The following is a 14629-nucleotide window of genomic DNA, read 5'->3' on the forward strand; positions in this document are numbered from 1 at the left end:
AACTTAGATTAATGACGTACCTTGAAGTCTTAAACTGCGTGTTGTGTTTGGTCTGACTTTTGAATCCAATGGGCCATTTCTATATTCTCTCTACTTATGAAATTCTGTGCATTCTGATTTTCCTTACTTGTGTATGGATGTACAATGTGTATTTCCTGTGTCTGGGGAAGAGAAGGAGGGTTTGTCTCCTGAAGATAACGTAAAATCAATGTTTGTCCTCCCCCAAAATACCCAGGTCTTCCCTTTCACTTGTGTACCAAATTACCCTCAGCACAAGCAAGCCCTCAGCTTCCACACAATCTCATAGCCTTAAGATTGATGCCACAGTTTATACCTGCAGCAAAGACTAGGAAACAGACCAGAGACACAATTGGTCTGGCATGAAGGACAAAGTGGTCTGAATTCCCTGAATTCCTCACAAGCACTTTCTGTCCTTCTTCTAGGCACCATCCGTACCATAGGACCACTTGACCGAGAAGGAACATCTCACTACTGGCTGACAGTGTTGGCTCTTGACCTGGGAACAATTCCTCTGTCTTCTGCGACTGAAATTTATATTGAAGTTATCGATACCAATGACAACCCACCTCAGATGTCCAGACCCGTCTTTTATGCCTCTGTGATGGAGAATTCCCCACCAAACACATCTGTCCTTCAGCTTGATGCCTTAGATCCAGACTCTAGCTCAGAGGGAAAACTGACTTTTCACATTCTAAGTGGAAATCCTCAAGGACTATTCACCATTAACCTCATTACAGGTAAGACTGACCCAACTCAGCATTTGTTTTTGAGGCTTTCAAGTGCCCAGAGTATGTTACATATTCAATAATCATCCCACACAGCTGCCTTTGTCACACCTTCCTTCTGCAGCAAAAGTCCCAGTCTCCAAATACAGTGTGTGGGGAGGCTAATGATTAAAACCTTCAACCTGAGGGCTGCTATTTACATCCAGACGGCTCTTAGAATGACACAGATGTGCTACTTTCAAAGCCCTGAACAGAACCAAGCAGTTTCTTTTAATCTTCCCCCTTATAAACAACTGCCCTATTGCACAGCTCGAGCCTGGAAACACCCTTCTGGAGGTGACTATTTGCTTCTGAGAGAGACCAAGGCAGGATTAATAAAAATGAATCCCACTGCATTCAAAGGCTCCACCCTTTCTCTGGCACTATTAATGCAAAAAGCATAGTAAGCTACCTCTGCCATCTTCCTAGACCGTATCTTTCATCTGAGGATTAATTACCAGATCTTTCAGAGCCATCAAAAACCCACTGATGTTTTGTGTAAACAGCTTCCTCCAACTACCCCAGCAGAGCTGACATGGGGCCAGTCTGGCAAGGAAAGCTGTGCCGAGCCCTTCACTCCATCAGCTCTTGGGAGAAGAGGGAAAGGAGGGCACAGAGCCTGGGTATGGGTGAGGATTAATTGCATGACTTTGATCTCTTGCGGATGATAAAAGCAGTTCACCTACTACAGTGGGGTAGAAACCTGCTCTCGGATGAGAAAGAAGCTGAATGTATTGAAAAAGGCTAGTGCAGTTCTCAATTACATGTTACCTGTGGTGTAATGGCCCTCTGGCCATCCGCTACAGCTGGCTAAGAAGAGAGTGTTTAGAAAGAAATAGGTATGCTGAAACACTGAAATCTTCCTGGTTGCAACAAATTCATGGAGTGGCTTCATGTGGCACTATATAGATACAGCTGGAGGTGTCAGCTAACTGCGACTACTGCTACCCCCAAGTATAGCTATCTCCACTATCAGAAGCTTTTTAGCCAGCTTTTTAGTCAGGGCGTTGCACAGCATCCAACTTTCCCACATAGTCTAAACAACTATGCACAACTCAGCCCCACAGACAGCTTGCCCAAATGCTGGCTTCCGTGGACAGGTGCCTTCAGAGGCCCTGTTTTAGAAAATCACTGCCTTTTCAATTGGATGTTGAACAGAAATGCTACCAGGAGACCAGATTTGCTTCCTTCATCTGCTGAGCTCCACCTTGCACCCATGCACTCTGGAGGAAATTCAGCCTTCTCTATGCTGCAGGCAGCAGGCAAAGCTTTCACACCAATACGAGTCACGTTTTATGGTAAAATAAGTTACACTGGCAATAATCTGAACCTCTAAGCCAACCCTTTAACTCCCATTTTAGTCAAAAAATGCTCTCTCGAGTATGAGTCATCTTCTATCCATCTCTGTCTGCAGTCAGGTAATTTGCATGTGAAGAGTGATAAGTTTGTCAGTCCTGTAAGGAACCCATGAGCTGATCTTATCTCCAGCAGTTGCTGGAGGTCTCTTCTTTAAATGCTGAGCTTGGAGGCTGTTTAAGGACCTGCTTCCAAACCTGGTGAGGATTCAATTATCCGTTGTTTTACTTGCACATGACCCAAAAGAGCAAATAATTACCTGCAAACATTGGCACAAACTGAACAGTTTCTATTCTCATGCTTTCAGTATCTGAAGAGAGGTCATCTGCTACTACTGCCAGAAAGAATATCACAGCTTGTCTAAATTTATAAGCTGCAGGCAGCTTATTGGAGACCCTGTGATATTTTCATTCTGCAGCAAAAGGGCATGCTAATTGCTCCGTTAAGTAGAATAAAAATATAACCTTTGGTCTCAGCCTGTAGTGCAACCTTGGAAGATGAACTGCTGGTCTTTCAGTTCCAGGCAGGGCTCAGCTCCTCCAGCATCCCTGAATTTCTGTAGAAGTGTTCTAAGTCCTTTCAGCAATCAGTTACCTGAAAAGGGTGGAGAAAAAAATAAGAGGGAAAATAAATGAAAGGCTAATGAGAAGAGGGAATAAAACTTCACAGTGAGATGAAAGTTTTCTGCCATCGGCGATGGAATCTCTCCAGCCCAGCCTGGCAGCTGGTGCAGAGCGGTGTTTGTGGGAGACAGAGTGATAGATAGATAGACAGATAGATAGATCGATAGATAGGTACATACATACATACATGGAAAGATGGGGAGATTTAAGTGTTTGGGGTATTCTTTTGCTGGAAAGGTTTTCAGCTTGTTTTGTGTGGGGTTTGCAGTACCTGATGTGAAGCAGTTTCCAGTTCAGACAGGATAGGGAGGAACTGGAAGACTGTGGCAGGAAGAGTCAGTACGAGGCCATTCATCTCACTGAGAAGCTGTTTGGAGACTACTTTTACCTCAGACTACTCATCTCCAGCTCTTACCTAGTGCTTGTTCTTCTGGTACTTCTGCTGTGTCAGGGTCCACGGGCTTCCCTAGGATGCCTGTGGTTCCCTGAATTTCTCTGCATGGAAGAACATCCAGACACCGTGTGCTCTTTAATTCTGAGGGATGGTTGCACTGCTGCTCCCCAAGTCAATTTACCACCAGACCCAGCTAAGCATGGAGTAGTGCAAAGCAGGGTCAGAACAACAGGGGAGGTGGTAGGAGAAGAAGAAAAGAGGACGTGAAATGGAAGAAACAGTTGGGCAATAGAAAGAGGACTTCAGGAGGACAACCTCTTCCCTTCTCAGGCTTTTTTGAAAGACCCAGTGCCTGCAAACTTGATTCTGGGTATTTTAACTATCTTCAATTTTCCTCCCTGCAGCAAGGGCAAGAGGCCAGCAACCTCCACCCCAGCCCTGCTCTTGCCAGCAGAAGTTATTATTATTTTTCATTCCCTGACAACAATGCACTGTTAATTTTGCTGCTCCTGTTCCAACACGACCAGCTTTGCTCTCTCCCCTTTCCAGGCAGCAAGCAAGAGAATTACAGACAATCCTTTCCCATTGCTGTGTGCAGAGAGTCTGCAAGAGCAGAGCTTGTGCCCATTTGTGTGCAAGCAACAGCAGAGATAATTTCTAGACCCATTCAGATGAATGCAGAGCTTGGCAAATTGGCCAAGAGCAATTAGGACCTTTTACAGTTTTGCTCAGCTTGTGTTGGACTCAGTAGAAAACTTGATGGCCACATGCAAGTACATAAATGAAAGACACCAACCTGGTCACCAGTCCTCTGGGACTGGCTTGCTGGTGTTTTCCAGAGAGGCAGAGACTGCACTGATAACTCACACACTTACACAGGCACACGCAAAAGACTCTCATTATAAAACTAAACATGCACTTCCTAGGTCCTTGTAGGGGACATCAGAAAGAACTAAGGAACTGTTTCCCTAGGCCACAAAAGCTAACAGCAGTTCCATTTTAATAACAGTTTCCAAGTCCATTTTAGCCCTTTGGCTTTACAGGGTGTATAACTAAGTAGCAACAAATAAAAATATGCATTAATTCCAGCTGGCTTCTCTCAAAGCACCACGTCCAATCCCCGTCTCACTGTCTCTGGGTGCTCAACGGCCGTGTGAACAGCGCTGGCAGTTTGTACATCTTGGCAGCTGCGCAGCACCACGGCTCCATACGGGAATTAGAGAGATTAACCAGCAACCACAAAAACTTTCTGATCTCAAGGCAGAGTGGTAACTGGCTCTGGAGAGGGGAACTAGAAGTTGTGATTGAGCTCGGAGTAAGGGACAGAAGGAGTTACCTGGAGTCAGGAGAAGTCAATCTTTTGACTTGTGACTCAGCAGATATGAAGCTAAACTTAAAAATGGCCTTCCTTAAGACTCCCAGCTGGGATACAGTTCAGGTCCATGACATAAAGTAGAGTCAGCTCTTTCTGCCCAGGAGATCTGAGCATCTTCAGTGGTACAGACATTCAAGATAATAATTAAGTTGCACTTCATCTGCCTTAGCTGAATCCTTCTTCTCCAGCTCTAGAAAGCTCAGTTGCGATCCTGTTTTCTTTCACTTTTATCATCATGTCATGAAAGAATTTCAGGGTGTGATCAAACAAATCCAAATAATCACTTCAGAGTGGTTTAAGTTACCTTCCATCAGCTGGCAGGCAGTAACCCAGTGCAAACAAGGTATTAGTCTCTTGCAACTGAATTTTGTAATTCGATAGACTAGATAAATCCCCAGTGTGCACAGAAGTACTGGGTGGATTTGTTGTCAATATCTAGCTACGTGTCCTCCGGGTTTGTTGGGCCAAAATTATGAACCATCCCCTGAGGGAGACGGAGTTGTAGGCTTTGCACCTCTGTCCTTTCCAGCACATTGGCAATGTGGACACAAATGTCAGAGATCCCAGTGAACCACTGCTGCAATTCCTTCTTTTGCTCCCCATTAAGAGAGCATTTCCATGCATATCAAGAGTTTTGTTGCTATTGGAGCCCTACAACCTCTCATGAGCCTGGGTGGGATTCCAAAGCTCCTCAGCCAGTGTGCTCTCAGGCCACTGCTGAGCCCTCTTCTCCTGCCGAGGTGTCAAAAGGGAGATTAGGGAGAAAAAAAAAATCCATGACATATGCAAACAGAGTCTTTCAAATCATCTTGTCATAACACATTAAGGAGTGTTGATTTATGATTGTAAAGGCATCAAATAAATGTTTAGTGCAGTGCCTGGTGCCAAACATGAATAATTCCAGAGAACAAGTGGAAACGGTTAACAATAGATTTGTTCCAAGCAGCTACTCTCTGCTCCCTCCTTCAGCTGCCCGGTGTTTCCTGCAGCCCTTTCAAATTTTCTCCTCTCTATCATGCTCAGACAGCAATACACCAAGGAAATGGGATACAACTGAAAACAATACTATTAATTAAAACTTTTTGGCTTTGGACCAGAAATGAGAGTTGAGATGGGTTCACGCAACTCTGGTTTACAAATCTTTCAGGATGCTTCTCTGCCTTTTGGCTAAGATCAAGTGTAGTACCTGTTCTTATCAGTTTAATATCTTAACCTCTGGGGATACCTCGTAGTAGCCCTCCAGTACTTAAAGGGGGCTACAGAAAAGATGAGGAGGGGCTCTTTATCAGGGAGTTCAGTGACAGGATGAGGAGGAATGGTTTTAAGCTGAAAGATGGGAGATTTAGATTAGACATTAGGAAGAAATTTTTTACAGAGGTTGCCCAGAGAAGTCGTGGCTGCTCCATGCCTGGAGGTGTTCAAGACCAGGTTGAATGAGGGTATGAGCAGCCTGGTCCAGTGGGAGGTGTCCAGGGCAGGGAGGTTGGAGCTGGATGATCTTTAAGGTCCATTCCAGCTCAAACCATTCTGATTCTATGATGATGCACAAGTGCACATGCTTGCATCTCTGCAGATGCACACTACCTCCCAGGCAAAGCATTTTCCAGAGTAGCACAAGCCCTTGTCACTGCTTGTGGCGGTAAGAAAATTCACCCTACCTTTCACTTGTGTGAGGAAGCAGGAATTCACTTTGCAAGGAATAGACACCATGATAACAGTGACTGCTGGAAGCAGGAGATGCAGGGAACAGGCAAAACCACCCACAGGTGTCAGACTTGATGACTGGCAGAAAATCATGCATTATATATATAATTTCCATCACCTGTAAAGCAATTGTGAAAATGTTCTAGAGCTGCTTTTCCACAGAGGTTAAGAATCAAGTCACTTAATGAGGACTATTATCCATCCAGACATGGAAACACAAGCCTCAACTCCATCTTTACCTCACTTGCATCTACTCCACTTAGCCATTGACAGGCCCAAAAGAGGCAATTATGATGATTTTGTTTAAACGCTAGTTTATTACAGCCACAATTCTTCCCTCCTGCATGCAACCGATTCCCTGCAGTTAAACTACTGTATATGTTTTAGAAACCTCTCAAATCTCACAACTGTTAGAGGATTCACCCTGTCTCTCAGCAAGGCTTAAATAATAGACCAACATTATTATTGATTGTGTACGTTATTTTTAGCCTGAATGCATTTGTTCTAGTGATAGAATAGAGGGTATTTTCCATGACAAAAGACAAAACTTTTGTCAAAACACTGTATCTATCTTTTTCCTCTGATCACAAAGAGAACCTGAAACAGCGTGTGTTGGCAGGCTGATGTGGGGCACGCAATGATTTGATCAGCCCTGGCTTTCCTTGGATGCTGAACCTTGGAGCTCAAAGCATTTCTTTCTTGGCAGGTCTGATTTCTACTACTTCACAGCAGCTGGATCGAGAATACAAGGCTGAACATATCCTAGAGGTGGGTAATGATGATTGTAATTAGCTTTATTTACTTACAAGTGTATTAAGTCCTCAAAGAGCTTTCCTTGCAAGTTGGAGCACAGAGAAAGAATCTCATCCCATCAGCTCCCAACTGCTAGGAAACTTAATTAAATGGTGCATGTTGCCCTAAGAGACAGCTGCAGCAGTACTGTGGGGTTCATTATTTCCTTACTGAAGACCAGAGCAAAAGGCCTTTTCTGGAAGGTGTGGGAATGCAGGAAGAGGACTGGAATTGTCCTCTAACAGGGTAGAAAAGTTATGAGAGAAAGAGCAAGCCAGAGAAATCCACCCTCATTTATCTCATTGTATCAGACGTTGCTGTTTAGTTTTGTGTTGCCAGCCCCATCTCTAGCTGCCCTGAGCTATGCAGATTTACATTAGAGAGATCTTGAGGTGTTGCAGTCTACCAGGGTGATTGAGGATAATACTTTTGTCTCTGCAATGCAACATGCCGGGAGCGTGCACAGGCACAGCAAAGCGAGGACGAGTGACAACTTGCCAGGCCATTGCAATACAAATGTTCTTAATTGTTTGACCCCTAATGACCAAACTGACCCAATACTCAGGACAACTGCAAGCGGGAGCCCTGCAGACATGTCTCCCTGTGCACGCAGGAAGAGGACTGGAATTGTCCCCTAGCAGGATATATAATAAGTTATGAGAGAAAGAGCAAGCCAGAGAAATCCACCCACTTTGCGCAGCGCCAGATACAGCCGACATGTTTTACCCTGCAGAGAGGAGTGGTGTCTCTGAAACTGTTGAGATACAAATGCAAATCCAAACCCTGCAGTTTAGCCATTGCCCATCAGGATGAAGGCTGGCTGCTTACGTCCTTAGGTCACTACAAACAGCTCTGTCACATACTCCCTCTGCTTGCTGGCAGGTAGCCGTTTCTGACAATGGAGAGCCAGCCCTGAAGTCCACCAGCAGAGTCGTGATACAAGTCCTGGATGCCAACGACAATCCTCCCAGTTTCCCCCACAAGCTCTTCATGGTGCAGCTCCCCGAGAGAGATGCCTCAGAGATGCTGCTACCAGTCTACAGGCTGATCGCTTCCGACCGTGACCAGGGCCAGAACAGCCAGATCACCTACACCATCGAGGAGGAGGAGGAAGGGATATTCACCATCAACCCCACAACTGGCATGGTGTTCTCCAGGAAAGCTTTTCCTGCCTCTGAGTACAACATACTGACGGTGAGAGGAGAGGGAAACAGAGACCCAATGGGAAGAGGTGGGTGTAGATAAAAGAGAGAAAAGGTTACAGAAACAGAAAGGATAAAAGAAGGAAAGTGATGGAGAAAATACAGTGGTGGGAGGAGAGCTTGAATCAATTAGACTTGTCTTACAGGGAAAGAAACTGGAAGGGAATGATGGGAAATGCAGAAGGTAAGAAGCTATCAAAATGGAGGATAAATTTAAACTTAACTGTCCAACACATCCTCAAGGACAAACACAGTGATCCACCACCCCACATGGATGTGGGCCCAAACCTGCACAGTCTTTGGGTTTCAGCAGTGCCTCTGTTTGACGGGCTGACCAGGCCACGGGGCTCTCCCACGTTATGTGGGTCCTTGCAGCAGAGCTTCTGATCCAGGTCTCTGCTGTGGATGGGGCGTGACAGATTTGCTTGGTGGTCAAGAGGAATTTGTGTTGCATGTCTCTTGGAAGCAGCCAGAGCGTGGGCCACTGGGTCAAGATTTGGTTTGTGGAATTTTGGGCACACTTGGACCTGAAACTCCTGATGGGTGGGAGAAGCAGCTTCCCATGGGGCTCCCAGGGTCTAAACCAGTCTTCTCCCTGACGTTCTCCATGCATTTCCCGGCAGGTCAAGGCAACAGACGGCGGCAGCCCACCACTTTCCTCCCACGTGCGGCTTCACATCAGTTGGGTCACGAGGCCCGGCCCTTCCTCGGAGCCACTAGCTTTCGACGAACCCCATTTTAACTTTGCTGTGATGGAAACAGATCCTGTAAACCATATGGTGGGAGTGATCAGCATCGAAATGGGCCCCAGCCAAGTGTGGTTTAATATCACAGGTGAGACGCAGAAATTAAACCAGGGCAGCGGTATCTGGGAGTGCTTGCCCCAGCTCCCTTGGCTTTCAGTGCTCACATGCCTGAGCTAATGAGGTTGTTTGCTCTCGATGTAGGCGAGCTACAGGGAAAGCTTTCTCACAGACACCAAAAGGCTTAGACAGCCAAAGACAAAGCTGCCTGTCCAATGGCTCCTGATGCCAAATGCAATTATCTAACAGGTTTTTTTAAGACATTCTGAGACTTGTCAGTGTTTGTGATGTTCTCCGACGTCACACGAAAGGCAGGACATGCCAACCCCAGCTCCTCTTGGGAGTCAAGTGACCCTGTTGGTTGCAGTAAAACAATGACCCAGATGAAGAAAATCTAAGGCCTCCTCTAAGACACATGATGCCTGAGTAAGGGGACATGGGTTGTTACCCCAGGGAACTCATCAGTCAGCATGTGTACAGAACTGGTCCTATTAATGAGAGCCAATTGTGCTCAAGTGATATGATGTTTTAAAATGGTGCCCCAATCTGCTTTGCAACACCCTTATCCTGACACCGCCTGCAGGGCTTATCCTCATCAGACAAAGTTTAATTGGGCGAGTGAATAGTCTTATCCATTACTATGTTAGGGCAGGGATAATGGTATATAAATATAATTAAGCAACAATAGATAGAACACTACAAGAAGCAGACAATAGCAGTGCAAGGCTTATCTGTCATTAGTAGTGTCTGCTTGGGTTTGTAGAATTAACGGCATCTTCCTCTGAGTGCTCTCCCATCATTTACCTGCTGAATGCTCACCTGTATGCTCGACCTCATCTTTGCCAGTTTCTAGTCCACTGTGTGCTCTCTTGGTTTGTATAGCGGTGGGAGAGGACAGGATTTCATTTCCCCCACTAGGGAAGAAAAGCACTACTGTAGCTGGCAATGAAGCAGTTTATGTAAACATCCGGGAACCTTCTCATCCCATTTAAAAACTTGCCTTTCTTAATCCATAAAGGCTCCATCAATGGGGCCGATGGTGTTTGCAAAAACTCTGACAATGCAGCATCTTTCTTTGTCTTTTTCCTTAACTGGTCTTCCTCCTTCCCTTTGGCACAACACAAACGGAGCCCTTTTCTCTTTTCTCATGGAAAGGCATTCGCCAGTCTCTCTTTTCCCTCTGCTTCTTTCTGTTTCCTTCCCAGCAGGAAAGTGGTGGTCCAGATGGCTGGAAACCATTGCATTTCTCCCACTAGGGAAGATGTGTAATTTAACAACCAGCCAAGATTTTCCTACCTGTTAAGGGAATCAAGCAGAATCCAGAGCACCCAGTACCTGGGAAGGAAGAAGTTGAGACCTGGGACGATTTGCAGAACACTGCTTCTGCCTCCTCATATCTCAGAACAATGTAGCAGTGTTTCACGTTTGATAGAAAAGAGGCCACTGGCAAGTGAGACGTGAGAACGGAGATGCCAGGGCTGAGCAGCAATAGCATGAGGGACAGCCTTCTGCCGCCGAGCAGCTCAGGCCTGCGGTTCCCTCTGCTACACAGCCATCTGGGTTGGAGGCAACAGGTTCTGCTCACCCTGGAAGCACCGTCTGCCTCCCCAAATGTTCAACAATAGGGCTTCTTCAGGTAGCCCACATACACTGATATGCCCACAGTGTGACCTTGAATTGGAAGCCAGCAAGAGCATTGTTCAGCCCTGCAGGTCCCTGATCCATGATGCTGCATAGCTGGAGACCTTATGCAAATAAATCAATGTTCAAATGTGACTGTTGTAAATCTAGCCAGGATATCATATGCATACGTGCACTCTTTCCCTTTCTCCCCCTCATTTTCTCTAATTTCCCTCATCCTCCCTCCTGTACTGCTTTGTCACCATCTGTGACTACCTTTAGGTCCAGCTTCTGCGTGTCCTCCCTGTCTCCTGTGTCCATCTATAACATTTTGTATTGAGTTTCCGGATTTGAGGGAAAACTCAGCTATAGCGGTGTCCCCAGACTGGCTGTGGCTCAAGAGCTACAGCTGCAGTGAATGCGTACACATGACCGCTCAAGGTAAACTGACTGGCATGCCATGTGTTTGTGGCTGGGCATGAACTCCTTGTGTGGTTTGTGTTTGCTGTCTGGATCCTCATCCTTTGGATCTCCATGCAGCTCCTGGGAACCACTCTCCTGCAAAGACTGCTGGCACCTATAGCTCACTCCACACAGAAATCTAACCATAACTGCCCCCTCCATTTTCCTTTTCCCATCTTTCCCTTATCCCAGGTGGTGATGATGACATGGATTTTGACATTGAAAAGAGCACAGGCAGCATGGTCATTGCAAGACCCCTCGATGCAAGGAAGAAGTCAAGCTATAACCTGACAGTAGAAGTCACTGATGGGTCCACCACCATCAAAACCCAGGTAATGTTTTTTCTTCTGTAGAGAGCCCACCTAAGGTGAGTACGTGACAAAAGGAATCTTTCTTCTGAGTCTGCTGAGCTCTGTATTAGATGCCAGGCATAAGAATCACCTTACACTGTGATCTTATGTTACACAGTGACCCAAGCACCAACCTAAGATGTTTTGGTTATATGAAACAGGAATGCTTTAGGAAAGACTGGGCCTTTCCTGTTGATCACAGTCAACACACAAGAACACAACTACAACATCAGCCAAGCTGGGGTGGCAGTGCACACTCTCAGACTTCAACTCATTCTCAGCTGCTCAGGCTAAACTACAACGCAGCTGGGACAACATGCTTAGACATAAGGGAAAAGCACGTTGTGGTTAGATAAGGCTTGAGTCCATGATACTACACCAAGGGGTGTTCCTGGGACATGCTAGCCTATGTAAAGCCAGAACAGATGCATCTACAAGAGGTGAGGTCAGGCCCTGCCTTTTGCCGCTCCAAGTGCGTCAAGCATTGATGACATATCAGCACTGATGTCCACATGGGGCAACTGCAGAGATGTTGTGTCCTCTAGGTTGCCATATGAAAAGCAAATGCTGGTGAAAGGAGGCACACTGCTTTCAGGCATGTCGCCGAGCCCATGTTCCAATGGCTACTGAGATTTCCTCATCTTTACCTACCCTCAGGAGGGGTCTTCAGGGCTTGATCTTTCACCAGCGGTTTTCTCCGCACATAAAAGGCATCCAAAAATCCAACTCTTGCTGCATAGGAAGACCTACGACGTGAGTCACCCATCAGTGACGCTTATCGTGGGAAATTCACTGAGGAGGTTTGCGGGGGATGATGAGTGAGGAACACTATCATTCCTCTGAAACGCAGTGCTGACGGCTATCATCTCAACTATCTTCAAGTATTGTTCCAAATAAACAAACAAAGCCCCACCTTGCACGGTGTACATTCCCTGCCACTTTGCATCTCATCCCTACATTTATTTTGGCACTCAAGGCCACTAGCAGATGTCAAAAACATCTTGCTTGTACAAAACACCCATGGCATGTTCAGGTTTGCTAAAGGAAGCAAATTATTACATTTGATTGTGACTTCCTAAGATTCAGTCAACACATCAGTGTTGCGATCAGGACTGCCAGGGTAAGAGACCAAACAGAAGAAACTCTGTGACTTCGCAGGTGGGATTCAGGCTGGCCATTCACAGGGAGTTGCTGTTAAGTGCAGAGGAAAAGATTTAACTAAAAAATGCAGACCACAAACTTTTCTTCTGCATTCTTCTCCACACATGTTCTGCTTTTGAGATGGGCCAGCCCCTCCCTTCCTTTACCAAATATCCTCCCTCTGCCAGCTTTCTTGTGTGTAATTAATAGACTCTGGTGTGGAGGCACAAGCCAGCAAAGCTGGCACCACAGCTGAGCCACTGCTGTTATGCTTTCCATGGCAGGCTGTAACGGTTTCCACGTCTGCCAAGTGTGAGCACGTTCAGACTGAATGGCTTGCCAGACTGGAGAGATTTAAATAATGAGAGGAAGCAAACTGAAAGTCACTAAGGGAAGGCACAGCAGGAGTTCTCTGGGGAGAAGGACAAAAGGGCTCCCAGTCCCCATGCATGGCAAAGACCCAGGAGCTGGAGAGCTGTGATGGTTACAAGGCTGCACCCAAGAGGGTTTGATAGCTGAGATTTTACATGGCTGCATAAGTCAGGTTGCTCCCATATCTCTGTTGCCCTCACTGTGCTGACTCCCCACAGGCATTTATCCACGTGATTGACATCAACCAGCACCGTCCTCAGTTCCTGGAGAGCCACTACGAGGTCAGGATTCCTGAAGATACCCCCTCAGGGAGAGAAATCCTTTGGGTCAGTGCAACAGACAAGGACAAAGGCAAGGGCCTCATCTACACCATCCATGGCAGCCTGGACCCCAAAAGCACAAGACTTTTCCAGTTGGATCCAAGCAGTGGTGCCCTCTCAACAGCAGAAGGTTTCAGTTCCCAGCCCATGCCACAACACACTCTAACAGTGATGGTGAGTCCTAGCCAAACCCTGCTGAATCCATTAGCTTCTCCAGGATGCATGAGTCACTGGGGAAATTCAGACTTGTTCTAGTATTTGAGAGATGATTTGTCTGGAAAAACAGGGAAGAGGAAATCAGGGTGTTAACCTTTACTACATAACCATCCTGGATAAAACTAGGTAACACCTTGCTTTCCTCTAAGCGTACGTTAAGTCCATCACCTGCTAGTTTCACTGGAGAGCCACTGGATTCTTGTATAAGAAAGCACAGTGTTAATGTTTGGTTTCAAGCCCAAGGCTGAGTTTTGATGCCGAAACTTACAGGTTCAGCCCAAGGGGTGGGTGCCACTGAAACACCCCACCCTCTGTAATGGCCAGATGAGCTATTTGGAAGCCCAGCGAAGATAAGGGTGACTACTCCCTCATGTAACCATACCTGCTCTTCCTCTGTTAATCAGGTACGAGACCAGGAGGTCCCGATCAAGAGGAACTTTGTACGGGTCATCATCCATGTAGACAACTGCAACCTTTACCCCCCACAGTTCAGCAGCATCCATTATGAAGCAGAAGTGCTGGACTCAGCAGTGGTGGGCACAGAGGTTATACAAGTCAGAGCTCTTGATCAGGACCAAGGAGCCAATGCTGAAATCCACTATTCCCTTCAGGCAGGTGAGAACTGTGCAACAAGACAGTCTAGGCTACGAACATGCCTGCATTTCCATGCTCTTGCTAGTGGCTAGACAGATTTCTCTAACTGTTGCAAAGAACATTAAACAGCTGCACATTGCTAAATCATTATTTTTTTCCTATCCAGAGAAAATCTAGAGCAAGCAGGTAATTTCCATATTAATAGAAATTTCGTTATTATGGAAAAAGCCTCTTTACTTAGGAAGACAGTCTAATACTGAGTCATGTTACTGGGTGGGTTAAAACAACTTAAAATCTCCTCTCCCCATCCATGGGAACTGAGGGAGAGATCCTTGTCCAGATGTTAGGCAGAAGTACTCCCATTCCCACAGCAGTCATCATCACTTCCACCAGTTCTACCTAGAAATACATTCTTGAGGAAAGTTCAGCACCCTCTCAACATTGGTTGACGGCCCTTTGGGGTCGTACAAGCTCAGTGGGCGAGCGTTTTATTACTCACTCTAGAAGTTAAAACTTAAATA

General features: G+C 46.1%; 1 protein-coding gene and 1 pseudogene across 1 annotated transcript in view; both read left to right on the top strand.

Moving 5' to 3' along the window:
* Positions 1 to 14629, top strand: part of FAT2 (FAT atypical cadherin 2) — a 45404-nt gene that overhangs the window by 3276 nt on the left and 27499 nt on the right. Inside the window, exons 2-8 of the mRNA XM_054079890.1 lie at positions 444 to 758; positions 6944 to 7005; positions 7912 to 8223; positions 8855 to 9065; positions 11309 to 11448; positions 13197 to 13472; positions 13919 to 14129. Coding sequence (XP_053935865.1) covers positions 444 to 758; positions 6944 to 7005; positions 7912 to 8223; positions 8855 to 9065; positions 11309 to 11448; positions 13197 to 13472; positions 13919 to 14129 — 1527 coding nt within the window. The remainder of the gene's footprint in view (positions 1 to 443; positions 759 to 6943; positions 7006 to 7911; positions 8224 to 8854; positions 9066 to 11308; positions 11449 to 13196; positions 13473 to 13918; positions 14130 to 14629) is intronic.
* Positions 5681 to 5773, top strand: LOC128853683 (U2 spliceosomal RNA; annotated as a pseudogene).

The sequence above is a fragment of the Cuculus canorus genome, chromosome 14, assembly GCF_017976375.1.
Source record: "Cuculus canorus isolate bCucCan1 chromosome 14, bCucCan1.pri, whole genome shotgun sequence".
NCBI classification, from domain to species: Eukaryota; Metazoa; Chordata; class Aves; order Cuculiformes; family Cuculidae; genus Cuculus; species Cuculus canorus.